General features: G+C 62.2%; 3 protein-coding genes across 6 annotated transcripts; 1 reads left to right on the top strand and 2 right to left on the bottom strand.

Annotated features, from left to right (window-relative positions):
* Positions 1-591: 591 nt before the first annotated feature.
* Positions 592-4,725, bottom strand: PSMC5 (proteasome 26S subunit, ATPase 5). Of its 2 annotated transcripts, XM_075523244.1 has the most exons (12): positions 4,583-4,725; positions 4,021-4,092; positions 3,501-3,570; positions 3,228-3,325; positions 2,777-2,833; positions 2,422-2,652; positions 2,062-2,188; positions 1,699-1,889; positions 1,499-1,597; positions 1,261-1,371; positions 1,100-1,186; positions 592-705 (listed from the first exon to the last, which is right to left on the bottom strand). In XM_075523244.1, the coding sequence occupies exons 1-12, from the start codon at positions 4,619-4,621 to the stop codon at positions 652-654; spliced, it is 1,236 nt and encodes a 411-aa protein (XP_075379359.1). In that variant the 5' UTR covers positions 4,622-4,725; the 3' UTR covers positions 592-651. The 2 variants fall into 2 exon arrangements, with proteins under 2 accessions (XP_075379359.1, XP_075379360.1); XM_075523245.1 differs by lacking the exon at positions 1,100-1,186.
* Positions 4,726-5,045: 320 nt separating this feature from the next.
* Positions 5,046-12,264, top strand: FTSJ3 (FtsJ RNA 2'-O-methyltransferase 3). 3 transcript variants are annotated; one of them, XM_075523240.1, is made up of 22 exons: positions 5,046-5,118; positions 5,446-5,572; positions 5,657-5,762; positions 5,976-6,022; positions 6,210-6,289; positions 6,449-6,548; positions 6,701-6,895; positions 6,975-7,090; positions 7,639-7,743; positions 7,909-8,009; positions 8,082-8,162; positions 8,252-8,410; positions 8,760-8,895; positions 9,006-9,211; positions 9,331-9,451; positions 9,549-9,642; positions 9,899-10,046; positions 10,147-10,223; positions 10,374-10,476; positions 10,613-10,796; positions 10,898-10,992; positions 11,272-12,264. In XM_075523240.1, the coding sequence occupies exons 2-22, from the start codon at positions 5,506-5,508 to the stop codon at positions 11,459-11,461; spliced, it is 2,511 nt and encodes an 836-aa protein (XP_075379355.1). In that variant the 5' UTR covers positions 5,046-5,118; positions 5,446-5,505; the 3' UTR covers positions 11,462-12,264. The 3 variants fall into 3 exon arrangements, with proteins under 3 accessions (XP_075379355.1, XP_075379356.1, XP_075379357.1); XM_075523241.1 differs by having other exon boundaries at positions 5,048-5,108; XM_075523242.1 differs by lacking the exon at positions 5,046-5,118 and adding an exon at positions 5,154-5,272.
* Positions 12,265-13,275: 1,011 nt separating this feature from the next.
* On the bottom strand, positions 13,276-25,261 carry LOC142419724 (alpha-2-macroglobulin-like protein 1). Its single transcript, XM_075522986.1, has 36 exons — positions 25,042-25,261; positions 24,417-24,606; positions 23,851-24,013; positions 23,490-23,542; positions 22,798-22,818; positions 22,493-22,646; positions 22,261-22,345; positions 22,038-22,170; positions 21,840-21,954; positions 21,004-21,113; positions 20,687-20,851; positions 20,287-20,514; positions 19,923-19,980; positions 19,694-19,839; positions 19,292-19,441; positions 18,895-19,107; positions 18,545-18,641; positions 18,123-18,300; positions 17,722-17,947; positions 17,519-17,645; positions 17,111-17,232; positions 16,875-16,926; positions 16,553-16,627; positions 16,203-16,379; positions 15,943-16,024; positions 15,651-15,807; positions 15,425-15,499; positions 15,084-15,240; positions 14,739-14,956; positions 14,427-14,642; positions 14,229-14,353; positions 14,041-14,131; positions 13,805-13,873; positions 13,599-13,701; positions 13,386-13,427; positions 13,276-13,310 (listed from the first exon to the last, which is right to left on the bottom strand). Exons 1-36 carry the CDS (start codon positions 25,113-25,115, stop codon positions 13,276-13,278), a joined length of 4,482 nt encoding a protein of 1,493 aa, XP_075379101.1. The 5' UTR covers positions 25,116-25,261.
* Between the last annotated feature and the right edge of the window lie 1,733 nt (positions 25,262-26,994).

Consider the following 26,994-nt stretch of genomic DNA (forward strand, 5'->3'; position numbering starts at 1 on the left):
TCTATGCAGTGGTTCGTGGTGTTCTCAGAGGGCTGGCTCGGCCCAAGCTGTTCTTTTTATACGTAACCAAGTTTTTTAGCGTTAAGTTTTTGACAATCAGTTGATTACTCCACCCCCCCCTGCTGTTTTACATAATTAGCAACTTGTCTTGTGAGCGATACGAGGTCTCGGAGGGGCGGAGGGGGTAGCTCTGCCCCCAGGAGCCTGCGGGCAGCGGGGTCACCGGGGCTCTGAGCGTGCCGCACCAGTCAGCAGGGCACTGAGAGAACTGGAGCTGCTGGGGAGCGAGGGGACCACGGCGCTGGGCTGAGGGGACCGTGCCCCCACCCGCCAGACCCGCTGAAGTGCCTTAACCCCGCTGGCCCCCTGCCTGCAACGCTCCTCGTGGTGCGGGCAGTCGCAGGCAGAGGGGAGGGGGGCGTTTACATATTCCCAGGGTGTTCGGCTCAGGGGTGCCTGCTCTGCCTCTTGTGTAACCATTTTTTGTCTATTTTGGATATTTTCTAATAAAACCGGTTAGCAGCAGCTCTGTGTGTGTGCATGCTGGAGTCCTACAGCCCCCCCCCCTTTCCCCAAATCGGCGCACAGGCGTAGCCATAGCAGCAGTTTATTAGAGACAGCGCAGCCCAAGGAGCAGCCCCAGCCTCACCGTTACTTCCACAGCTTCTTGATGGACATGTTCTTCTCACTGTCCTTCTGCATCACCTGCGCAGGGAGGAGGGGACAGTTTGTTCTCGGCGTGCAGGCCCCCTCCCGCTCCCCCCATTTGGGTGCTAATAACCCCAAAACCCACCCCCAATACCAAGCTTCAGCCCCGCACAGGCAAGGCGCTGCAGGCTCCATCTCCATCCAGGCTCTGGCTGTGCACCACAGCCCCAGGAAAGGTCTCCACCACCTCCCCAGCCTCTTCCATGTCACTGATAGCTTAAGCACTTGGGGACAACCCCCTTAACACTGTTGTTTGGCCCCAGAGCTGATCTCCTTCAAGCTTCACACCACCGGCAGATGCTACCCAGGACAGCTTGTGCCCCACCGACAGCTCCCCGTCCTGGGAGGAACGCGCCAGCAGCCCCCCCTTTGCCTCCCCCACAGCACTTACCTTGGCAACAGCCATTTCAAAGTCTTCCTGGGTGACATGCACCCGCCTCTCCCTCAGCGCGTACATGCCAGCTTCTGTGCACACCCCCTGCGAGGGACAGAGACATCACCCACCGCTCCCCCTCCGCCAGCCCCGGTGCCACCGCAGTGCCCCCAGTTCACCTTCACTTCCGCGCCCGACGCCCCCGGCATCAGCTCCGCGATCTTCCGCAGGTTGATGCCCCGCGTCAGGTTCATTTTCCGGGAGTGGATCTTGAGGATGTCCAGGCGGGCCTGGAGAGCAGCGGCAAAACGAGGGTTGGAGCCACAGGAATGGCTCCTGGAGAGGGCTGGGGACAACGCGCTCCCCCCAGGGAGGACCATGACAGCAGGGTCCCCCACTGTGGGGCACCTCACCTACCTCCTCGTTGGGAGGGGGGAACTCGATCTTCCTGTCGATGCGGCCAGGGCGCAGCAGAGCCGAGTCCAGGATATCAATGCGGTTCGTGGCCATGATCACCTGCACGGGGAGAACAACTGTCACTGTTGTGGGCATCCCGCTGCCACCACAGGGCCAGCAGGACACCGACCCGTCCCCAGGCAGGGACGGCACCCTCCTACCTTGATGTTTTTGGTGGCCTCAAAGCCATCGAGCTGGTTGAGAAGCTCCAGCATCGTGCGCTGCACCTCGCTGTCCCCGCCAGAGCCCCCCTCCAGGCGGGAGGAGCCGATGGAGTCGATCTCGTCCATGAAGATGATGGAGGGAGCATGCTCCCGGGCCATCACAAACAGCTCCCGCACCATGCGGGCGCCTGCGGGGAGCAGAGAAGGCTGAGCCCCGGCACCACGCACAACTCAGCACAGCCACAGGGCTTCCATCTGCCCCGGACACCACGCGAGAGCCCTGTCCCGAGGCCACCCAGCACCACGAGAGCCCTCGCTGGGGCTCCGGCACAAGCAGCCGCCTCCCCCACACCCTTTTACCTTCGCCGATGAACTTCTGCACCAGCTCAGAGCCCGAGACGCGGATGAAGGTGCAGTCGGTGTGGTGGGCCACAGCCCTGGCCAGCAAGGTCTTGCCGGTGCCGGGGGGTCCGTAGAGCAGCACGCCCTGCAACGGCCACGTGGAGACCTCAGCACCGCTGCCGGGCCGGGCTCAGCACCCCCATCCACGCCCACACAGGCAGCCACACCCCAGGATAGCTGCTGGCAGCTTCACTCCTACCCCCAAGGCGGACAGGAGACACAGGGACCACCCCAGGGGTGACACAGGCAGCATCACAGTGGCACCGCAGCACCCCCGAACGCTGACCCCCACCCCAGGCCCACAGCAGCAGCACTTGCCTTGGGCTGGGCAATCCCCAGCGCCTCAAAAAGCTCAGGGTGCTTGACCGGCAGCTCGATCACTTCCTTGATTTCCTTTATCTGCTTGTCCAAGCCCCCGATCATCTCGTAAGTGGAATCCGGAACCTTCTCCACCATCATCAAGGACACGAGAGGGTCCACTTTGTTGGGCAGGATCTTGTGCAGCGTGTAGCTGTCGTTGCGCAAGGCCACACGGCAGTTCGGGGTCACCTGCAGCGAGAGCAGAGGGGAGCTCAGCATCCCTGCGGCACGGGAGCGGGCAGGCAGGGGCAGGCAGTGCCATGCTGCCTGGAGGAAGCGGTCGCGTCCCCTCCCACAGCCCCAGGACACTCACGTCGTTAATGTCGATGTTCTTGTCCACGTCCACCACAAACTTCCCCTCCGGGTGCACCTGGAAGGCAGCAGTTGCCATCGTGAGAGTTATTTTTCTGAGAAGTCCCTTGTCGTGTGCCCGATAGCCACACCGGCTGCTCGGAGCAGGAGGAAGGAGCCAGAGAGCTCAGCCACCGCCAAACACCCTGCAGCCCCTCCTGCCCCCAGGAAGCCCTAAGCCAGGTGCCTCCCACCTGCCCGGAGAAGGTTTGGGCCCAGGAGAGCTGCTGCAACACGCTCCTCTGGAGAAAAAGCTCTCACTTCACGTCTTTTAGTTGTTACATCCCTCCAGAGCTCGTGCTCACTCTTGCCCCAAACCCTGCGGGGTCAAAGGGAGGGTCCGTCTGACCCCACCCCACTCACCCCTGCTCTGCCCCAGCCCCGGTCACCCTCGGGACAGCTCAGCCTCGTACCTTGACGAGCACTTTCTTCTTGTCCATGGCTCTCACCACTTCTCCCACATAGGAGCCCTGCTCCTGCAGCAGCTGCAGCTCCTCCCGCAGCAGGCGCACTGCAGAGAAGGAGACGTCAGCACCAGCCACCGGCACCCACACCCCGACCCCCTGCCCATGACGGAGGGGCAGCACTCGCCACGGTGGCCAGCAGCCGGCCAGGAGCCGCCAGCCCTGCAGGTAGGAGCAGCCACAGAGCCCCGGGCGAAGAAGATGAGAGGAGCCGAGCTATACCTTTAGCATTCAACTCATTTCTCTGTGCTTGCAGGCGCCGCAGATTCTGGCTCTTCTCGTTCACGATGAGCTGTTTGGAGAAAAGTTTTGCTGAGTCCTCCACGTCCCGTGCAGCGCTCACATCAAGCAAGCATGGGCACCAGCACAACGGCCTCTGCGTCGGGACGGGCACCCGGAGGGGTACAGCCCTTCCCAGCAGGACGTGGCCAGCCAAACCCCACTGCCACGGGCTGGGCAACACCTCGTGCACACACAGCAGTGCTGTCGGCTCGTAGGACTGAGACTCATCTCGTACACCCGCACCACTCAAAATTTGGGTCCTGCTTGTAGACACCGCCCTGGGGCGCTGCTTCCTCCTCGCGCGTCAGAACAGGACACCCAGAGCACAGAAAAGGCTGCGGGTGCTCTCGAGGCAAGCGCAGGCACAGGGACACGGCCACGCAGTCCCGGCTAGAACCACAGCGATGCCGTCCTGGGGCAGGCCGGCTGGGCGTCTCCTGTGCAGCCAGGACTGGCTCACCTGCAGCTCCTCGATCTTGGACAGGTAGTACTGCCGGAGCCCCGTGCCACCTTTCCCATCGTCCATCTCCATCTGCGAGAGAGCAGAGCTCAGCAGCACCGGCCTTAGCCCCAAGGGCCTCCCATTCCACCCAGGGCCTCAAAAACCATCTCTACTCCCAGTCAGTCTCTGTGCTGACCCTCTGGTCGCCCTTTCCTCCTCCGACCTCCTGGGCCTGGGGTCAGGCCCTGGGTCCCTGCTCTCCATCCCGCCCACCTTCTGCCTCCCCGGGCCGGTGCCCGACAACGGCCCCAAAGCGCCTGCTCCCCCCGGGTCTCACCGTTCCCACCCGCACGCCCCTTCCCCCTCCGCCCTACCCCCCCCGCACCCCCAAGGCCTGCCCCAGGCCCCGGTCGGCCCCCACCCCCTCGGGGACGCTGAGGCGAGACCCGCCGAGTCACGGCGCCCACCAGGCCCCGACCAGATCCGGTCCCAGCAGAGCCCCGCAACGGCACAGCGCGACCCCAGCAACCCCCCGGCCGTCGGCCGCACTCCGCTCCGGCCCGGCCCGGCCCGGCCGCACCTGCTCGGGCCCGTCCACCGCCATCTTCTCCGCCGGCATCGGGAGGCCGGCACCGCTCCTGCCGGCACTAAAGATGGCCGCCGCTCTCCTTCCGCTGCCCGTCCCCCGCGCCGGGCGTGACGACGTCACTTCCGCTCCCCGCCGCGACACAGGCGCCGAACACGCTCTCGCCCCGAGCCGCGGAGAGCGCATGCGCAGTACGGCGCCGGCGGGGGTCAAGTGCGCATGTGCGGCAGGGGCTCGCTCGGGTCGGGGCCTTGCCGCCATCTTGGCACGGTCAAAGGCGATTTCTCCCTATCGCGAAGCACCAGAGGTGCAAGCACAGGCCGCAGGCGCGCCGCCGAGGGGACTCGTTATCCTTCCCCCTTCTTCCGCCCGCTGCGGCCCGCCTCGACCCGGCGGCAGGGACGCGCCACTCCCAAGATGGCGCCGAGGGCGAGCGGAAAGCGGAAGTCGAGGGGCTCACGCGAGGCACGCCGGGAAGACGGCGCGGGCACGCGGCGGCATCGGGATCGGTATCGGTAGTGTGTGCGTGTGTGTGTGTCTGTGTCTGTCTGTCCGTCCGTCTGCCTGTCTGTCTGTGTGTCTGTGCTAGGCAGCGGTACCGGCTGCGGCCTGGGCGGGGGCAAGGGAGGATCGCGGTGTCGGGGCTGAGGAGACCCCGGGGCGGTGCGGGGACCCCGGGCCGGGGTAGGCCGGAAGGCTTCGGCGGGCTGCGGGGCCGGGGTGCGCCTCGGGGGGGCACGGGGCCGGGGTAGGCTGGGCGCAGCGGGGGAGCACTGAGGGGAGCCTGGGGAGGTCGCAGGGGGACACGGGGCCGTCCCTCCCCTTCGCCCCGAGCTCACCCGCTCCGCTTCCCGCAGGTCCGTGCCGGCGGCTGACAGCAGGTCCCGAGCCCGCGGAGAGCCCCGCTCGCCGCCACCATGGGCAAGAAAAGCAAACTGGGCAAGAGCCGGAGGGACAAGTTTTACCACCTGGCCAAGGAGACGGGTGAGGGGCCTGCCCGCTCGCTGCGGGACGGGGGGGGCTGCCCGTAACACGGTAATCTGTAACCCACGGCTCTCCCTCCCACAGGCTTTCGCTCCCGCTCCTCCTTCAAGCTTCTCCAGCTCAATAGGAAGTTCCAGTTCCTGCAGAAGGCCCGGGCACTGCTGGACCTGTGTGCAGCCCCCGGCGGGTGGTGAGTGGTGTCAGGGCCCCAGGTCACAGCCCGGTGCCGCCGGCTGCCCTGGCACCGCATTGTGAAGCGGCTTTTGTGTTTTCTGTTGTGGTGGCTCATCTCAGTCTCTGTCCCCGATGCCAAAGCTGATCCCAAACGCCCGGGCAGCACAGTTCAAGGCTGAGGGCTCTCCTGACATCCTGCTGTAGCTTTGATCCTTTCTGTTGTTTCCAGGCTGCAGGTGGCTTCCAAATTCATGCCGGTTTCCAGCTTGATTGTTGGTGAGTGATGGCTGAGGGGTGGGCTGGGGGCAGGGACCTCCACCGCAGTCCCTGAATGCGGCCAAAGGGAGGGAATCCTGGATCTGGGGATCCTGGTGGGAGGAGAGGGCAGGTGGGGAAGCCACGTGGGATGGGCTGGAGCCTGGTTTTGAGAGGTTGCGGTGTTCACATCTCTTCCTTACGCCAGGGGTGGACTTGGTCCCCATCAAGCCCATTCCCAACGTAGTGACGCTGCAGGAAGACATCACCACTGAGAAGTGCCGCCAGGTAAGAACCCCTCTCCCCTGCCCCAGGCATCACGCGCCGGTCTGGTAGAGCCGTAGCAGGGGGCTGAGCTGAGCTGAGCTGAGCTGACATGGATGGGGGTGCTGCCTGTTGGCTCTTGCAGAGGGGTTGGTGGGACCAACGTGTGTCCCCATCCCTCAGGCCCTGCGCAAGGAGCTGCAGACGTGGAAGGTGGACGTGGTGCTGAACGACGGAGCACCCAACGTGGGAGCCAGCTGGGTGCATGATGCCTACTCCCAAGGTGGGGCCTGCGTGGGGCTGGCGTGGGGCCTGGTGCGGTCTCGGGGGGTACGAGGGCAGGCAGGGCAGGGTGGCGGTGGTGTGTGCTGTGGGACAGGGAGCTGGGCGGTGGGGACGGTGATGACTGCTGACTGCTCTTCTTCCCCCCTCCAGCCAACCTGACCCTCATGGCCCTGAAACTGGCCTGCGAATTCCTCTGCAAAGGTGGCTGGTTCATCACCAAGGTTTTTCGTTCCCGGGACTACCAGCCGCTTCTCTGGATCTTCCAGCAGTTCTTCCACAAGGTCCAGGCCACCAAGCCCCAAGCCTCCCGCAATGAGTCCGCTGAGATCTTTGTGGTCTGCCAGGGTGAGTGGCCGGGGGGACCTGCAGCCACTGGGATGGGGCTGGGAAAAACCTGCTGATGTCTCCGATTCCTTCATCCCAGGTTATCAGGCTCCAGACAAAATTGACAGCAAGTTCTTTGACCCAAAATACGCCTTCAAGGAGGTGGAGGTTCAGACTAAGTCTGTTAGCGAGCTGGTCAGCAAAAAGAAGCCAAAGGTATGAGCTTGCTTCTCTGGGCAGCGAGGCCAAACACATGCTAAAGGGCCTGGGGACTGGGGCCAAACGTAATACACAAAGCTGCTCAGGAAAATGAAAGGTCTGGGGATGCAAGGTGGTGGAAGAGCCAGTTTTGGGGAGGTTTCCAGCCTTAGAACGTGGTGTAGTGATGGGGACGCGGTGAACAAGTTGTGAGGCTGAGGATAGATCGGTAAAACCCTCCCTACAATGGTTGGCAGCTGGGTTTGTGTCTCTATGAGGTGTTTTTAGGACACAGGACAGTAAAGGCCATGTCAAGAGGCCTCAGCTGGGCATGGAGCTGACAAAGTCTGTCACTGTCTCCTCTCTGAGTTTGAGGTGGGACTGGGAGACACCATGGACCTGGCAGGTTGGGGCTGGTAACTTGCCCTCGTTCCTAAGTCGTGTGGGCACGTTTAGGTGGACACTGCAGCAAAACAGGAGTTATGTGACATCATTCATCCTTTAGGGATGGTTGAAGCTGTTTGTATGTGCCCTGCTACGGCTCGTACAGCTCCTTCCTCCCGTAGGCAGAAGGCTACGCAGATGGCGACGTGACCCTCTACCACCGCTTCACCCTGATGGACTTCCTAAAGGCTCCCAACCCCGTGGACTTCCTCTCCAAGGCCAACGAGGTGAGTGCCTGAAGTGAGGGGGACCTTGGTGGCCCCTGAGATGTCCCCAGGAGCGGAGAGCGAGGAAAAGAGGGAGCCAGGTGCCCCAGCAATGGCCCCACTCCTGTGAGGCAGGGCAGGAGCTGGGGCTCAGGCGTAACAGCCCTTTCCCTCTGCTCCGCCCAGATCACGCTGGGGGACAGCGAGCTGGAGAATCACAGTTCCACCACGGAGGAGCTGCGTCAGTGCTGCAAGGACATCCGTGTGCTGGGACGCAAAGAGCTCAGGTACGGGGGGGGACTGGGACAGGGCATTATGCTGGGCCCAGTGGGTGTCTAACAGTCTGCCTCCCCGCACAGAGCCCTGCTGAACTGGAGGACGAAGTTGCGGCGTTTTTTGGCCAAAAAGCTGAAAGAGCAGGCAAAGGAGCTGGATATCAAGTAGGAATAACAGGGCTGCCCCAGAGCGCCAACGCGGCGGGATGGGCCTGCCACCAGGAGAGACAGTCTGAGCTCCTTCCTTTTGGCAGCCTGAGCTCTGGTGAAGAAGAGGAAGGTAAAGAGGAGGAGAAGAAGGAGAAGAAGACGTCGCCAAGAGCCACAGCTGATGAGGGGGTGAAAGAGGAAGAAGAGGAGGTAGAGCTGGCATTGGCGGAGATGAAAGCCAAGGAGCTAGCGGAGTTAAAGAGGTAAAAACAGCTCAGATGAGAAGAGATGGGGGAGCACCGGGCCAGCAGAGCACAGGGGGGCTCCAGCCATAGGAACAGAGAGTGGTTGTGTCAGAGCCTGTCCCTCTGTGGACAGCGGATGGGGTTTGTGGGTCTGGGATCCCCAGGGTCATCTGCTCCTCCAAGCAGGTGAAGCTGGCGTGGGTCCTCTTTGCCTCAGGGTTGGGAACCCCTCATGGGGGATGACAGTGCTGCTGGGTCCCCAGTGCTGGGGGAGATCTGGCACTGACGTGGCGGTGGATGAGCCACTGGGATGTGTGTGTGTGGGGAGGGAGGCAGTCTGGTCTCATTCCTTTGCCTCCTTTTCTAGAAAGAAGAAGAAAATCCTGAAGGAACAGCGGAAGCAGCGTGAGCGTGTGGAGCTGAAGATGGACCTCCCTGGTGTCTCCATCGCCGATGATGGTGACACCAGCATGTTCTCCCTCCGGACTATCCACAGGACCCCGGTGTGTGGGGCAGGGGGAGGCCAGGCTCCCAGAGCCATCGGGGCCGGGACAGTGGCAGGCACATGGCTGACAGACTGTAGCTTGTGACTCCAGTCTCACTTGCGTTGCAGCTGCTGAATGAGATGACCCGGGGGGACATGGCATCGGCAGATGCCCTCCTGGAGATAGGACCCGGGGACGATGACGTTTATGTCTCGGATAATGAGGAAGAGGACGATGTGTCCCTGGCCAGCGATCTCGACCCAGAGGAGCTGGTTGAGATAGAGGCCCGTCAGCGCCGGCTGGAGCGGGAAAAGCGAGAGCAGGGTGCAAAGAGGTGAGAGCTGCGAGAGACCTCCCTGGGGTAGAGGCTTCCTTTGGAGCAGCTCCGGAGTCTGGCAGTGGGCACACCCCGTCCTGGCTGGGGAGCACTGATTCTGCTGCTGTCCGTCACAGGGTGAAGTTTAAGCAGAAGGAAGAGGAGGAGGAAGGGGAGGAAGAAGAGAATCCCCTGCTGGTGCCCCTGGAGGAGAAGTCGGTGCTGGAGGAACGGCAGACCAGCATGTGGTTTGGGAAGGTGAGTCCTGCTGGGCCAGAAGTGACAGGGCAGCCGCGGCCCCAGCAGCTCCCCAGGTCTGCCCTGTGTCCCCTCACCCGCTGCTCCCCATCCCCAGGATGCCTTTGCCGGCATTGAGGACGATGCAGATGAGGACCTGGAGCTGGGGCAGTCGCAGATGTTGGCTGAGAGACAGCGCGAGTCTCAGAGAGGTTAGAGGGGGGCTGCGTCACTGGTGGGGGGCAGAGAGGGACAGCCCCACAGCCCGGTCTGGGGCGCTGGATCAAACCATGATGTGGATGCTGCTCTGAGCAGGACCGGAGATCTCCAGAGGTTGCTTCCAGCCTGTATCATTACACAGTTAATGAGCTGGCATTAGCGTAGCGCTAACGAGCTGGGTCTTTAGAGGAACGATCTGCAGTGGGGTCTGCCTCAACCCTTTCTCACCCAGTGGTTCCTGTTCCCCAGACAAAGCAACAAGGAAGGGGCAGAAGAAGGAGGTACCCCAGGAAGAAGCTCCAGCTGAGCCCCCACCTGCCGCCGACGCGGGGCCCGATGCTGGTAAAGTGCAGGATGAGCAGAGCAGTGATGATGACAGCAGCAGTGATGAGGAGAGGTGAGGGCTGAGAGGGGGACGGTCTGGATGTTCTCCCCCGGCTCCACAGTCCTGGAGAGCAGGGAGGTGACCCCAGCCCTGACCACTCTCCTCTCCGCAGGCCACCGGCACCGGTGGGGAGGAAGCGGGGCCGTGTCGAGCCGTGTGGCTTCGAGGTGGTGCCCATTGAGAACCCAGGTGAGTGGGGGGTGCTGTCTGGAGCTGCGTGCACCGGTGATACCGTGTGAGTCCCTCTTTAGGGACAGGAGGCAGGGTCAGACCGTGCTTATCTGGGCTGGCAGGGCTGCTTGCAGATGGGCCAAGCTTTAATGTGTTCATATGCTGCAGTGAAAAGAGCCCGTGTCCTGGACGCAGAGGGCCTGGCGCTCGGCTCTGTCATTGCCACCTCCAAGAAGGCCAGGCGGGACCTGATCGATGACTCCTTCAACAGGTACTTGCAGCTGTGGGTGCTGGAGGGGGAGCAGCATTCGGTCTCCCAAGAGGAGACAGGCCATGGGGGTGGCAGATGTATTGGTGTGGGGACCCCGTGTCCTGCTCGCAACTCACCCAAGGTCCCCCCGCTCCAGGTATTCCTTCAACGAGGATGAGGGAGAGCTGCCAGAGTGGTTCACAGAGGAGGAAAAGCAGCACCGGCGTAAGCAGATGCCCGTGGACCGGCAGACGGTTGAGGCGTATCGGCAGCGCTGGCGTGAAATCAATGCCCGCCCCATCAAGAAGGTGGCAGAGGCCAAGGCCCGCAAGAAGCGGCGGGTGAGTGGGGCTGTGGTCCTGGACGGGTGCTCCGTTCCCCCTCCCAGGTGCTCCGTCCCTCCTCCGATGCCCCTTGTCCCTCACCCTCGCTGTCCCCGCAGATGCTGAAGAAGATGGAGCAGATGAAGAAGAAAGCAGAGGCTGTGGTGAGCACGGTGGATATCTCGGAGAGGGAGAAGGTGGCCCAGCTGCGGCGGTGAGTGATGAAGCTGGGATCCAGATCCTTCGTGTTGTGCTGGGCTCGATTGCAGGGACAGCTCCCGCACGTAACCCAGCGGGGCTGGAAGGGGCTGGGCTGGGTCCGGGTGTAGGCTGAGGGGTGGGAGACCGAGCAAGGGAGCCCCGTCTTGGGGCACAAAGGCTCAGCAGAGTGGTGGGACCCAATGTTGGTCTTCGGATACATCCCAAAGCCAAAGTGCTGGCGCTGGGCTGGGGTGCTGGGGTCTCGGTCTCATCGTTTGCCATTCTCCCGCAGCATCTACAAGAAGGCTGGGCTGGCCAAGGAGAAGCGGCAGGTCACCTACTTGGTGGCTAAGAAAGGTGTAGGACCCCGGGTGCGCCGTCCTCCTGGCGTCAAGGGCCAGTTCAAGGTCGTTGACAGCCGCCTGAAGAAGGACGTGAGAGCTCAGAAACGCAAAGAACAGAAGAAAAAACGCCATAAGTGATGTGGGACCGGCTCCGTCGTTGGTAAGGGACTCGGCTTGGGGCACGGGGCAGGGCTGGCTCCTGTCCTCCCACCGCAGCCTCAGGTGCACCCTGCTGCTCTCCCCCATTGAGGGGACGGGGCTGTGACTTAGCCACACGTTGCTGTTAGTCTGTGCCTTGATGTGACGTTGCCTCCTGCCCTCCAGCGCGGTAGGGAGGGTTTATTTGGCCTCAGCGCTGTAGCATTGGCCCCCTTCCCACGCTCACTGAGTGGCCACGTGTCCAGGTTTCTCACCGTTGCTGGCTCTGCTGCGAGACTCTTGCCCTGCGGGGATGGCAATCAGTGACACCAGCTGTCCCCAGAGAGGCTGTGGGTCAGGGGGACAGCTCCCTGGGCCATATTTGTCACTGAGGTCGCAGGACGGTGGCCGCTGAGCCCTGAAGCGGGCGGGTGTAGGTGGTCTGCACAGAGCAGCTCCTTGGTTACAGCAGAATTAAATCTGGTCTGAGCCTGCACCGGGATGTGTCCTGCGTCTTGGCGAGGTGAGGGGCCCGCGCTGCGAGCTGCCCCGTCCCTTTGTGCGCCGTTTGGTAGGGAGAGGAGCGTAGGGTGGATGGGGTCTGTGCACCTCTGCTAACGCCTTGGGGAGCCCGCCTGCCTCGGCCCCCTCGCTTTATCTCTGGCAAAGCAGCTGAACCGCGGCTGACTTGCCTGACATCCACCCTCCCTGCCCCAACCGCAGCAGCCACCCGCTCCCCTCCGCACCCCCTCCAGGGGTGGGACCCTGCAAGTTTAAGAAAAGAAAGACCAAGAGAAAATACGCGCTTGAGCAAATGTCTTTATTTAGACCCAGGGCAGGGGTGGGGGGACTGTGCCTTCTCTCCGCCAACGAGTGCCTGAATCTGTTTTGATGGGATTGTGGAGGGGTCCCCAGGTCCCTCTTGGTGACAGTGGCACCATGTTAGTGCCAGGAGGGGGCTGGGGTGGCACCATGGCTCCCAGGGAGAGCAAGACGGGGTGAGTGGCGGTGGGGACCTGCTGGGGAAAGGACAGTTGCTCTGACGGGAGGGAGGAGGTCTTGGTCCCGTTCAAGTGCCGTGGGGAGTGGAGAGGCCAGAGCTCCCTCGGGGTGGTAGCGGGGAGATGCACTGGGGTGTCCCTGTAAAGCCACCACTTGGCCGCTCAACTAAAGTCAAACATCTGTGGCAGGAGCTTGCAGAGCAGCAAGAGGTCTCTGCCCCTGGGTCTGCGTCAGCCCCTCGCCCGTGGCTCCGTGGGGTCCTGGTGGGCTGGGAGCTCTGCTGCAGGGAGAAGTGGCTGAGGCCAGAGCAGGCTGTGCTGCGCTGGGTGCTGCCGCTGCTGCGAGTGTCTCGGGTGGGGGCCAGGGTGGGAGGAGAGACCGTCGGCTGTCCTGGGCCTCGGTGGCTGAGTTGGGGCGAGCGGAGGGGACCAGCTGCCGGGCTTCAGGCTGTGCTAGAAGTTCTCCTGGTCCTGACCGTCAGCCTCTTCAAAATCAAATACGGGTGTGCTGTGGGAGGAGAGCCCCTCTGCCCCCAGCCCCCCTTGGCTGCCCCTGTCCCTCCAGCTGAGCTCCATCCCTGGAGCTCAGTGCCTCATCCCCTGCGTGACCCCAAACCCGTGGATGGGAGCTCCGCAGGGGGCACAGGAGGAAGGCCAGGGCTGATGGGCATCTGAGCCCCTTCAAAGAGGCACAGCTCCTCTCTGCACCCCACAACCTGGACGCCTGGGTCCTTCCTGACCTCTAGCCCCCCAAACTCTGGCCAGCAAGTCCTCACTGATGGGTCTGGGGCTCCTGGCTGGGCTCCTCCATCCTCACTCACTGCTCTCCTTCACAGCCCAGGTTGGCCCTTCAGGGTCGGCAGGTCCCCGTCAGGGTCCCGATGGTGGGGTGACCCCTCTGCCTTGTCAGGCTCGGCCCCTACCTGAGCTGCAAGGTGCGCTGTAGGCAGCGTCTGTGCGGTCATCTGCAACGGGAAGGATCGTGGCCAATGGGCTCAGGGTGAGCTGCTCCCGTTAACGAGCCAAAGCTCGTCAATGGAACTCAAAGTTCAGCCAGACCCGCTCTGAGCCATTGGGGTTGCAAGGGGTGGCAGTGGGGCCAGGCACCCCGGGGCCATGTCCCCCGTGGGGCTCACCCGTCTCGTAGTAGTCGTACAGCGTCACGGTGGCTGGCTGGAGGTTCCTCACCGGGAAGTCCTGCGTGGCAGCGAAGGCGAAGGTCTCCTCCTCTGTCGTCAGCTGTGGAGGCGGCCCAAGGGTGACGTGCAACTGTCCTCGATGGGGAAGCATCCCCACGCCCCGGCGTGCGGGGTCCTGCTCCCGTCCCCGTGCCCCATCTCACCTGGTCCAGGTAAATCGTCACCTGGTCAGGCTGCACCTCCACCTTCTTCACCAACTTCTGCCTCTTCAGCTGGAGGGACACGGCTCAGGATGGGCAACAGCTGCTCGGCGGGTGCCCCAGCCAGGGCCAGCACCCCCGGTGGGTGCCCCTCCATGTCCCACTGCCCCCGAGGGGCAGGGACTCAGTGGCAGGGTGGGTGCCCCAGTGGGGCAGAGGGGGTCCCGGGGGCTTCTCACCTCCACCATGGAGCTCTTGTCCGGGATGTAGCCAGACGGCAGCTTGGCCTCGATGACAACCATGTTGGTGGCGGGACGCTCCCCGCTGTACCTGCAAGGGCAGAGCCCCCGGGGAGGGGCTGGGGTCTGCCCTCCCTCCTCGGCTGCTCCTGGCCCCCCCAAACCCGGGGGGCAGCCCCCACCCCTACCGTGCCCGGAGGAGGAGGCGGAAGCGGGTGCTGGCGTCCCCTGTACACTCCCTGGGCTCCGTCTCCACGCGGAGGTTGAACATCCCCGTGCTCGGAGGGGGTGGCACATTGTAGCGCAGGGTCACCTGGGGTGACGCAGGAGGGTCAGAGCCACTGAGCGGGCACCGCACGGGGACGGGGACCCCGGGCCGTACCCACCTGCACCAGGGCGCAGCCCTGCCCGCGGGCTCGCACCCCGTACGTGCCCGGCAGCTCGTGCAGAGCCGCCCGCTGCAGCACCAGCCGGTTGCTGTTGTGCAGCACAAAGTCCTGCGCAGTGCCCGTCGGGGACGTCACCGTCACCACGAAGTCCCCGTTGCTGCCGTACATCAGGGCGGCGTACTTGGCCAGGGCTTGCAGGGCCACCACGGTGTCCTGGGCACGGAGAAAGCACCGAGCCAGGATCACCCCTAACTGCAGATGCAGGGAGGGGATGCTTTGGAGCAGCCCCACGCACCCCGGTGCCAGTACCTGCGTGGAGGCGAAGCCCCCGTAGGGGTTTTGCTGCTTGCTGAGCCAGCGGACGATTTGGGAAGCAGTCCACAGGTCGGCAGAGGACACTTGGGGCTGGGAGAGGTAGGCCAGGAGGACGTAGGCAGTCATCTCCACCTCCGCCGGCGCGGCGGCAGCCCAGGAGGGCTGCGAGGGGGACAGAGTCTTCCCCTTCCTCTGCCAGTGGAGCTGCCCCTCTGGGAGAGAAGGGGGTGGGAGCTCAGCCCCCTGCTCCGGGGGTCCCGGGGAACTGGAGGTGGGACGGGGTGACCCAGGCAGAGGGTGGCATTGCCCGGAGGTGCCACTGCCTGTGCCGAGGGGTACCTGCGCTGACGCTGTGCTGGGCCAGGCTCTGCAGCTGGGTTTGCTGCTGCTCCGCACGCCCCGCCAGCCCGAAGACATAGGCGAGCAGTGCCTGCGTGTAGGGGTCGTCCGTGGCCGAAGCCTCCAGGCACCGCAGGGCTGAGCTCACCTTCGGGTCCTGGCACGGGAGCGGAGTCAGGAGCCAGCCCACAGGCGCGGGCATCGCTGAGACCCCAGTTCTGCCCAGTGAGACCGGTTGCGCCCGCGTCAGGCTAGGAGGTGGCCTGGAACAGCCGGACTCCCTGCCCCGGCACCCGTCCCCACCCCACCAGCCCCTCCGGGGAAGATGGAGTCATCCTCACTGTTGGGGACAGCCCCAGCTCCAGCATCGCAGCCGTCACATAAGCTGACAGCGAGAGCTCATCCGAGACACCACCCTGCAAAGGGGACAGCGGGAGATGGGTCCAGCCATGCCGTGCCACCGGCACAGGGACTCCCCCGCTGCCTAGACCACACACCAGGGACGTGCTGGGGCCAACCCGGCCCTGGCCGCGCGTCCCCATGTCCCACTCCACCCCACCAACCCACCTGCAGGGCGTTGTTGAAGAGCTTCCCCACGCTGCGGAAGCAGCCCGTCTCCCGCTGTTTCTCCTGCAGCCAGCGCAGTGCGTCCGTGATGTGCCGCTCCTCGATGGCCACGTAGGCTCTGGCTTGCCCGAAGGACTTGAGGACAAACGCTGTCAGCCTGCGCGCCAGAGAGGTGTCGGGGGGGTGGGAGACTGGGGCTGGGGTACGCTTGGTGGCAGGAGGAGCCCCGGGACGGCCGGTCCCCGGAGGGACCCCGCTGCCCAGCCTGCCTGAGCCCCGCGCAGTGCCTCACCAGGTATTGCCGGTGGGATCACTCTTCCCGAAGGCGCTGTAAGAGCCATCGTCGTGTTTGTAGAGCAGCTCTCGCTGGTACCCTGCAGAGAGGAGATGGGGACGAGTCTTTACAGCCCTGGGGCACCCCAGAGGCAGCCTGGAGAGCAGAGCCCCCCTGGGGCACAGGTAGAAAATGGGGAGGGAGGATATGGGGCGAGTGGCGTCCCTCGGCAGCAAGGCAGGGTGGGACAGGCAGAGGAGGGGACCGAGGATACTCGCCGCTCTGCAGGAAGCCCTGCGCCCTGGCGCGGATGTCGGGGTGCAGCTGCCCGCTCTTCTCCAGGTACTGCTGGATGTAGATGTTGGGGGCGAAGCGGACCATGTTCTGCTCCCCGCAGCCGTAGGGCATGGCCAGGAGGCGGTCCAGGTTCTGCAGAGCGTTGCCCATGATGTCACCTGTCCCAGGGGGACATGGGGAGCACCGTCACTGGCTGTGGCCGCCTGCCACCAGCACCCTGTGTCCTCTCCCATCTCAGCTTTGGGCGGTGCCACCTCCTGCTGAGCTTGGGCCGTGGAGCTCTGCACCCTCCCTGCCCCAGGTGGTCCCCCATCCCCTGCCTGTCCCTTACCCATCACTGTGACATGGGCTCGCTGGGAGCCCTCCAAGATGTTTGCAGGAACCTCCAGGGAGATTTCTTCAGCGACTGTGAGGATGGAGGGCAACGACAGTCGGGATGCCCAGCTCGTCCCGGCCCAGCCCATGGCACCCTCGCCCACCCCCTTCCTGCTCTGACCCTCCGTGGGCTCAAGGCTGGGTTGGGGCATCTCGGCCAAAAGCGTCTATGGACCCTGGCCCTCGGCTCCTCTGGCCCGGTGGCCCTTGCTACCAGTGGCCAAGCATCCCTGCCCCACGTCCCCAAGGCCCTGCCGGACACCCCCGGGCAGTCCTACCTTCCTGGCAGAGCAGGGAGTTGTGCGCCTTCTCCACCAGGATGCCCCCGGGCTGTGGGGAAGCAGCATCAGAGTCGGTCAGGAGAAGGGACCAGCCACGTCCCACAGGGTCACGCTTGCAGCCTGGGCTCGGGGCCAGGTGCTGTCCTGCTCCTGGTCCTTCCGCTGCACCCCGAGGGCTGCTCGGACCCTGTCCCCAGACCCAGCCCACTTTCCTCCTCCATAACCCGTCTGACCTGCACCAGCAAGGGCTTTATCACGGTGTCCACGCGCCCCTGGGCTGGCACCACGGGCATCTCGTTGCCGCAGAGCTCCTTGGAGCCGAGGGCCTCAGTGCTGATGGTGATGTTCACCTCCCCTGCAGATGTAAGTGGGGCACTCAGTCCCCACGGAGCCCCCCAGCCCGCACTGCAGCCCCATGGGCTTGCATCAGCCCCGGGGCTATGTGTGGGGCTGGCTGGATTGGGATGGGGGTCACCAGGTTGAGGAGCAGTGCTGGGAGGCAACGGGGAGGGTGAGTTGAGTGGAGGAGAGCTTCCCAGGTGGCATTGCATTTGCTCCCATCCTCCCTGCCCGGCCATCGTCCGAGGGGGTCCCCAAGCAGCAGGGCAGGGGCATCCTGCCATGGCCCCGGTGCCCCGTACCCAGGCCGGTGGCTCGCACGCCCCATCGGAAGGTCCTCGCTTCGTCTGCACAGATGCAACCACCGTACACCTCATCCGTGCTTGCTGACACCTCCAGCTCTGCTGACTCCGCCAGCGTCACCTGAACCTGCCGGACCACGGCCACGGCTCCATCAGCCCCCGCCAGACCCCAGACCCAGGGCCCCCTCCCCAGCCCCGCTCACCCGCAGGCACTGCCGCAGGTAGTTGAAGACGGTGGCCACGAGGGTGAAGGCTTCATGGCGGACCACAGCGTAGGGCAGCGCCAGCTCCACGAAGAAGGGCTTGAAGGCCGTGAGGGTGGTGGCAGGGGCCAGCCCCAAGCCCTGCGGGGCCGTGCAGAACATCCCGGCTTCCCACTCGGTGATGGCATCAGGCACCGTCACCGTCACCTCCGTAGAGCCCCCCTCTCTGCGGGATGGAGAACATCATGAGGCCATCCCACCACGTTCACAGACAGCTGGTGTCATCCCCAGCTGGGCTGGCTCTCTCCCTATGGGAGAAGGGTTCTGAGGTCCCCAACCTCCCTCCGTGCAGCAGGGGAGTTGGGGAGAGGACCAGCCACATGGGGACCATCCTCACTCACCCCACGGGGACAAGGTCCCACAGCCACGTCTCTGGGAAATACGTCCGGGGTGCCTGTGGCTCTTCCTGGACATCGACGACTGGGATATGACGGCTCATTACTTCTGGGACACCAGGGTTCATTACTTCTGGGACATCAGTTTCTTTCCGCAAATAGGTGACAGAGGAATCAAAGATACCTGAAAAAGGCAGAGCAGAAATTAGGGTCCACACGTCTCTGCATCTCAGCTGGACCTCGCCTGCAGGCAGCCCAAAGGTGGCCAAAGTCCTTTTCAATCCTCTTCAATCCCTTTGATGCCGAGTGTATTTTCAGGAAGGCTCCGAGTCCCCCTGAGGACACAGGAGCCAGGACCGGGCACCAGCTCTTTGCTCTTTTCTCCCGAGAGGGTTCAGCAAAGTGAGCAAGCAGAGGGCTGTGCTGACCTTTGGCACCTGTGGAACCCGCCACCACAGGTAAGCTGAACCTCTCTTTGCAAACATCACTGGTCTTGGCATTGGTGAAAAGTTTCAGTGCTGCGTTCTGTGAAAAAGAAAAGAGGTTGTCCATCTCTGAAACCCAGCAGGAGGAATATCCCCATCCCAGCAGTAAATAGTCACAGGGCTGCAGAAGAAAAGTGGAGGACTGGAGCCTGGCATCCGCGGGAAAGGGAAAGACCTTTACCATGAGTGTGGCTTTCAACGGACGTTGCTGTGGTTTCTCGGCACCCTGAGCAAACCACAGCCGGCTCCTGGATGAAGAGGAGCCAGGAGGCACAGGCGGGCAGGGCCTTTACCTGAAATAACTTGTAGGTGTCCATCTGGGAATTCCTCCAAAGAGGGAAGGGTAAGCGATGCCTCCTTGGAGGGCGAAAGAAGTCTCGCTGTCTTAGTGCAAATGGGATGATGGGAATGTCAAAGTCGGGGGGATAGTCCCAGGAGAATTCTGAACAGGGTCGTGGGTCCTGAATGCTTCCAGGGTAGTCAAATTCGGGGAGTACTTTGTAGACCTGGGAATAAACACGTGTGCTACGTACAAAACCAGCCAGGCACCTACCCCCTGCCCAGGAGCAGGACTGCCCAGGAGCCACCATGGCACTGAGTCCCCGTAGGGGAGGTCCCAGCCAGAGCCATCTCTTTCCCCGGCTGGTCCCTGGGGCTGCAGAAGGGGCCCTGGGCAGTGCCACCACTCACCGCCTCCGTGTTAAGCTCAGCCTCGGGCTTCAAGAGCAGCACGCTGCGGTCCACGGCACGGATGGCGCACAGGGACCCTGGGGCAGCCTCCAGCTCCAGCCGCAGCGCCGAACCGGGCAGAGCCCTGTCCTCTGAAAAAGCCATCTTCACCTGGGGAGGGACAGGGGCATCAGGGGGCAAGGGCAGGAGGGGAACCCACCTCCCATGGAGGAGCAGGACCAAGCCACGGACATGGAGGTCTCTTCTAGACAAGGATAAAATCAGGCTCCAGGGTTTGGGGATCGGGGCATGGGTTAAAGAGACTGTAATGCTGCAATACATCTGGAGCAGGATGGACCTCAGGGCACGCAGCTATGGACAAGCCATGGAGCGATTCCCCCATCTCCAGCAGCCTCCGCTCACCTTGTTGGGGAAGCACTTGGCCACCTTGAGCTTAGTGCTGTCAGCCACCATCTCGCCATTGGGCAGCACCGCGTAGCCCAGCACCTTGGCCGTGGGTGCCAGCTCAGGGCCGATGGGCAGCTCCAGGGAGAAGGAGCCTCTCAGCCCTGGGCCATGGGAAAGGAGGGGAGATGAGGACCAGGCATGGAAAGCAGAGCCCTGCACAGCCCGTCCCTGCCTCAGGACCTACCAGCCGCTGCAGGCAGCTCTTTCCTGAGGACGGAGGCAATGGTCCCCTTGGCCAGGACCTACAGAGGAGGAGATGGGAACAACGAAACCGATGCTGAGCGGGGAACCGAAATGCCCTGATGGAGGATGGACCCAAGGGCAAGAATGTCACATCTCCCATTGGCATGCAGGTCCAACAGTGCCAGCAGACAGGCGTAGGTCCCTCGGACTACTAACAGGCGTAGGTCCCTTGGACTAGCCAGGAGAGATTGCTCATTGTCTTGTCCTCAGGGACGCAACCATGAACATGTGTGGTCCCTAGATGTGGACCTTTGCACACAACTGCCCTAATGCTTGCTGCCCTCCCTCCCCGGGCCAGGGCTCACCAGGAAGACCACATCCAGGCTCTCCAGCTGAGTCCCCAAGGCCTCCTTGCTGAAGATGTAATCCACCCAGAATTTCTGGGGCTGGCCACAGGGCAGCTCGCTCTCCAGCCGGCGGATCTGCAGGAAGCTCCTGCTTGTTGAAAAGAAGGGTCTGAGGTTCACATAGGCATTTTGGTAGATGAGTGTCGAGCCATCGTTCTGGGTGTCAGCTGCCTCATTGACTTGACCCTGAGCAATGGAGGTAGAAATCAAGGTGGTGAAGCCATCCAGAATCCACGAGGTGCTGGTCCCATCACTGGGCACCATTGATGCAGGTTCTTGGCTTGGAGAGGTGCCCAGCGTTGTACTACTGGAGAAAGCAGCACAGGGACCCCTGAGGGGTGGGAGACAGGTCACTTACACGCAGGGAGACCCTGCCACTCCAACCAGAGGTCTCCAGCTCGAAGGAGGCTCTCCCCAGTCTGTCTGTCAGGAAGGTCTGTCTTGTGTCTTTTCCTTGCTGGCTGACAACGAGCAAGAGCTGCTTCTGCGGCAGCACAGCACCGTCGGCTCCCTTCAGCAGCATCTGCACCGGGAGGGAAGGGGAGATGCCCCAGGTTGGGCTGCAGGCACGGGGCAGAGGGCAGGGGTGGGAGAGCAGGGCTGGGGTCGGTGGGACCAGGATTGGGCACAGCAGGGTGCAGGAGAGCCTGCAGGGTGCAGGGCCCCCCCCATTACCGTCCCAGTGTAGGGGATGCCGGGCTTGTAGAAATCCTCAGTGTTTTCGAAGGTGACGGTGAGGATTTCTGGTAAAATCTTGCAGCTCTTGGTGTTTTTCAGCTCCAGCCCTGTGGAGAGGGAGCGGGGAGCTGAGGGTGTTGCAGGGACACAGGGCACAGGTTAGCTGCTGCCAGCTCCCCCATCACAGTGCAGAAAAGGTCCCTGGGCATTTTAGGCTTTCCCTCTGCAGCCAGCAGCTTCGAGCACAGTTCACACCTCCTGCAAGAGGAGCAAAACCTCTACAGCATGTTTCAGACCTAAAGCCAAGGCGCAGCTGGCTGCAGAGACTTCACAAAAGGTGCTTCACCAAACCACCACGATGCAGGGCCACCTCGGTGCCGGTGGGCCTGGGACAGCCCCTGGTCTTCTTTTTTTCTGAAGCCAAGCCACTGGCGGTCATTTCTGGTGGGACCGAGGTGGTGGGTGAGGTGGATTATCTCGAAGAACGAAGCCACGCCACCGGACTGGGTGAAACCACTGCTTTGTGTCACAAGGACTCGACTCGCTGCTAGCTACAGCATCGGGAGAGTTGTTGGATCTTGGAAAGGCGTTTTTGCCTCCCGACCATTTCTCTGCTCAGAATTAGAAGTATTGCCTGGCTGTCCTGGCTCACATCCCTGCCTGGACCCGGTCCCTGCACACGTGCACCTCTAAATCACAGCGTTGCTTTTGGGCTTCCCCGGAGAAGACCAGTACGCCCTGCCACATGCATTTGTGTGCACGCAGGGATGAATGCAAAACCGTGCACCAGCAGCAATGCCCGTTCCCAAGCAGGAGAACACCACCGTCCCTACCTGTCCCATCCTCCACCAGCGATGCCTGGACTTGGAATTGCTTCTGATACATGGAGCTGGTCAGGTTGAAGGCCGTCAACAAAACCTCTGTTGAAAAGCAGCCATTCTTCTCGGTCTGGAGTGACAGAGCCAACCCCATGAGCAGCAGTCCCAGGAAGGGGCTGTCCCAGTGGCACCCACGCTCCCCGCAGTGCTCACCTGCCCGCCAACCTTGATGCAGTTCATCTCTTTCTGGGTGGCACTGTGAAGTCCGTTCAGGATCCTGATGTGCCTGAAGGGCTGGCACAAGGTGGCCTGGACCTTCCCCTGGACGGGCTTCCCATAGGTGTACCTGTTGGGTGGAGGGTGGTAAGGGTGCGCCTGATGGGCCACATCGTGTCGGAGCCCCCCCTCTTCCCAGCACAGCCCGTTTCAGGCTCACCGTCCACAAATCTCCATCTGGAACTTCTTGTCCTTCTCCAGTACCACGGCAGGGAGGTCAATGGTCATCTCAAACTTGGGCAGCACTGATGGAGAAGCAAAAGGCGAGAGGGTTGTTGCTCCCAGGACAAGGACAATGGTGCCTGGGTGGCCAGGGGGTAAAGACGTGCTGCCCACAGGGACACGCCAAGGTGGGGCTCCCACCCCCCGTGCACCTCCCGGTCCCCACGTACCATATTCCTCCACGCTGAAGGAGCGTCTCTTCCCCTCCACCTCGATGGTGTACGTGCCCAGGGCCGGCTCTGCCGCCAGCGGGAGGGACAGGTCCACGATGCCCTGCCGCGGGCTCACCTCCCGCCACTGCGCGATGCGGTTCCCGCTGGGATCCTGCACGCAGGGACACGCGGCATCGGTACCCTGGGGACCCCAGCACCCTGCGATAAAACAGCCTACGGCTGCGTTATGCTTCTCCTCTCCCAGCCCACTGCCTTCCCAAGCCCACACCACCCAGGAGCCTCCCTCCATCTCTCAGACTGACCTCCAGGAACACAAGGGGCAGCTGCAAGGCAAAGAGAAGATGGTTAGAGGAGAAATTCAAAGCCTTCCTTGGGGTCTCAGCAGGGTGGGGACATCTATGGAGCCGTGGATGGAGCAGAGCAAGGGTTATTTGTGGGATGCTCTGAACTTCCAGCCCTTCAGTTTGCTTTGGGATTGATTTTGAGCCTGTGGGCAGCTCTAGCTGGGATGAGCCGAGGGCACTGCCAGCGTGGCATGGAGAGGTGGCATCTCCTAGTGCCTTCACAAGAAGCCAGCAACAATTTCATCTGGGAACCTTCTGCACTTCCAGAGACCCAGATAATTGCTCGGGGGTGCCAGAGACTGAGCTCGCCTATAATCCTGGCGTCTGATGACTTGATGGATATCCATAGCACTTTCCCTGCTTCCCACTCGCCATCGCTACACCCCTAACTGAAAGTTTAAGTGGGTACGTCCCCATGTTACACGTGCAATTCTGCTTTCTCCTTCCTTAGCCTGCTGAAGCCTGCATGAACAACACAGGGCATCCCTGCGCCTGGGGAGCCCGGCCACCCAGGCAGAGCTGGCTGGGGCAGGATTCCCAAGGGGAAAGGCGCTGGCTGACTCCCACGCCTCTCTCGTGGCTTGCAGAGACTGTAAGAGGGCAGTGCAGAGGAGGCCTGTCACCCCCCGCTTCCCCAGCCCTGCTCTCACCTTCTTATTGCTGGGAGTGAAGTCTTTATCCAAAGAGACAATTCGAAACTTCACTGGAAAGAGCAAAGAGGGATGCAGGAGTGAGTGGTGGGTGCATCCGCAGGGAGGGGGCTTCCCCATGGGGAAGGTGGATGGAAATCCACCCTGAACCCTGCAGTGGGGCACTGCCCCCCAAGCAGCACAGCCTCCAGTGCTGCCAGCGTGTCCTGGCATTGCCCTGGGCCAGTGCTGGGGGTCCCAGGGCGTCTCAGGATGAGCCCTCCTGTTTCCATGCAGTGTAGGAGCAAGGCTGAGCCTCCTGCACCCCTCTCCCACCAGGTCCTTCAGCCCAGAGCAAGGTGGTCCATCCTGCCCCCCTCACCTTGCTGTCCAGGCTTGTAGACAGCCTTGTCTGTCTGTATGAATAGCCCAGGCTCCAGGGCTCTCAGCATCACCTTCTTATTCTTGAAGACATCCAGGGAATCTCCCCGGATTGAGATGTGCAGGTCCACGATTTCCTCCTTCCCTTTGGCAGGGGCTGGAGCCTGCCAGGGGAAACACCAGGCACCAGGTGAGGACAAGGGATATGCCGTGGCCAGGATGTTCTGCTCACTCCGAGTGGCCCAGAGCACTCCTAACCCTCAGGGACACCTTTCCCAAGCCAGGGGCTGGGAAGAAATGTCCCCCCAACACCTTGCCCTAGGCTGCAGGGTCTGCTACCGGGGGATTATTTCAGCCACCGAATAACTGGGCTGAACCTAGAGTTGTTTTGTCTGCGTGGGGGATGAGACCCTACCAAAAGATGGGGAAGTCATGCCTGCTCCCAGCCCCACGTGGGACCACGGCCCCAAGCTCAGGGGAGCTGGTGGAAACTGCTCTGCCTGGAGAGAGTGGGGTGTCCAGGGCATCCCCCTCCACGCTTATGGCTGTGCATGGGGTGACACTCACGGGGAAGGTGATGTTCATGTACAGATGAGGCTCCTGGACCTTCCTCTCCAGTAGGGTGATGTTATGGGTTCTGTCTGCTCTCTGCAGCTGGATGGTCACCTGGATGGGCTCGTGTAGGCCACTGAGATGGACCCACAGCATCGCTGTGTGGGGGTGGTAGGTCACAGCTGGGGACGTGACCACATAAATCCTGGCGAGGAGAAGTGCTGACATGAGAGGCGTGGGGATGACGCACGTCCTGGTACAGACCCCACGGAGGTCTTGAAGAGCTCCTGGGTGCGCAGAAACCTGTGCTGGGGTGCAGGGCCACCCCCCCCCAGCCTCCCCGCTCTGCTTCTGGGCTCCTGTTGACTTCTCAGCTCAGCAAAGCAAAGGCTCTGCTCACACATTGGCTGCAAGTGAGGCAGCACCTACAATAAACCATCCCAGAGCCACCAGCCCCAGCAGTCCCTGGGTGCCAAGTCCTCGATGCTCATGGGCAGGGACAACCCACCAGCCCGAGCATTTCCACCCTGGCCAACAATCACATGCACAGGAAGGATTAGCTCCTACTACGTACTACCAAGGAGCCAAGACTAAATTCCCTCTGACCAGGCACAGACAGACAGACAAAGAGAGGGCTTACAGTGCTGCGGATGCCCCAGCTGTGAGGTGCGGGATGAGGAGCAGCAGGACGGGCAGGGCAGCTGAGGACCTCATGTCTCCAGCTGCAAGCGGACGTGGGGGATGGCCACAGCCTCCTTCTCCAGGTGTTGGATTGCTGGAGACCTGCGTCTACTCTGCTGCAGGCTCTGAAATGAGATCTTTGCTTTCCATTCAGTGAGCAAACAAGGGTTGGCAGAGGGATCCAGCGTGGACCTGCAGATATAGCCAAGGCAATGTTTACCATCTGCCCATGGCCTCCTGGGTTCAAGGCTCTGATGGATTTTTGCAATTTGAGGAAAGGTTCCTATAGGCTATAGAGGTTCAAAATGAGGGGGCAGGACCCACCTACACACTGGTTTGCTGGAAAATGATGGCAGGAGGAAACAGGGACAAGTTCCCCAAATGAAAGTAGGCAGCACATCATGAGAACAGTCTGTGAGTTGGTGGCGATTTCTCAGAAGGGCTTGTTTCCAGGTATTTCAAATTTAGCCAAACAGTAGCTATTTGGGCTGATTGCAGGTCTCAGGCTGTCTTTTTGCCCAGTTTCCTCCAATTTCATCAAATCAGTTACGGGCACAGGAGCGGGATGGCGTTGGGCTGTCGTGCCAGCTCCACCCACTCTCATTCCCCTGTGCACTGTGCCTGGGAGCCAGACACCAGCCAGGGCATGGGCTGAGGCTGCCTCTTTGCGTCCTCGTGGGAATTTAGGAAAGTTGAGGCAGCTCCACAACAGCCACACGGTGTCCTGAGTGCATCCCTTGCTCCAGGGTTTTGTGGTCCCCTTCCCTTTGCGGACGTGGGGAGAGGCAGAGGCAACGCTGCGGGAAGCCGTGGATGGGGCTGACCTCTTTCCCGTGGGCCCTTGGATGACCACGGCTGCTGTCCACACGTCTGCCCGGCTTGAGTATTGCTGGATACGGCCCCGTGCTCACCTCTCTGCCCTTCAGGAGCAGCCCCACAGAGCGCTGGTGTCGGGAACAGGCTGGTCCCCACCACCCCTATGGACACAAGGCGGGAGCATGGCTCCAAGCCCATCCTGCCGCCCCAGGATATGGGCATGGGTCAGTGCCCCGGCAGGCATCCCGGGGACAGTTCAACGTGACAAGGAGCTCGGGGCCGTTGGCACACCGAGCCCTTCAGGGCACAGGGCAGGATGCAGTGGGGACCATGAGCAGCGTGGCCAAGGGGACATCGATTTGGGAGCAGGGGGGACCTCTGCCTCTCTGATCAGTTCCTGTGGGGGCTGCTGAGGGCAAATATTGCACAGAGAATTTGTCATTGGGTGCTGCCGGTGACTTCGGAGCAGGAGCCAGAGCGTGTTGTCCCCCAGCCCCTGCTGAGCAGGCACCACTGACCCCAAGTTGTGCTGTTTCTGCTGCTGCCTTGTTGCCCGTGCAATGAATGCTCTCTCTGGTTTGGTCTCAGCTTTTTATTCAGCAAAGCAAAGTGAAGGTACGGCCCTTCTTACACATCGTTAAGGTGGACAGGAGCACTGAGCCCCTAACACAAAGTGTGTTTTGGGACACGGGGCTGGCTTTGGCCAGGGTTGGTGGGAAAGAGCCTGAAGAAAGGGAGCTTTCTTGCAATAAAAACATTTTGCTGCTTCCGCTTCCCTTATCCCACTTGCATTTTTCTTCATTTTTCAGCGTTGCTGAGCAGGGATGGGGACAGGGACAGGGCTGCACTCAGGGCAGCCCTGAGCATCCTCTCCCTGCCCAGACATCAGGCTTGCACTGATGTCCCTTTGTTAGCCCAGGGTCAGCTCACCTGCCCTGGTCCCCTCTCTGAGGGACTGCACTGGCATCAGCTCAAGGGAAACCACGACTCCATGGTGGGCAGCAAAGTGGCTGCTCCCCAGACAGCCCCCGACCCCCACGAGATGGCAGGGCTAGCAGCCATCTAGAGTGGGGCTGGGTTTCAGAGTCCTTGTCTC

Source organism: Mycteria americana, chromosome 22, assembly GCF_035582795.1.
Source record: "Mycteria americana isolate JAX WOST 10 ecotype Jacksonville Zoo and Gardens chromosome 22, USCA_MyAme_1.0, whole genome shotgun sequence".
NCBI classification, from domain to species: domain Eukaryota; kingdom Metazoa; phylum Chordata; class Aves; order Ciconiiformes; family Ciconiidae; genus Mycteria; species Mycteria americana.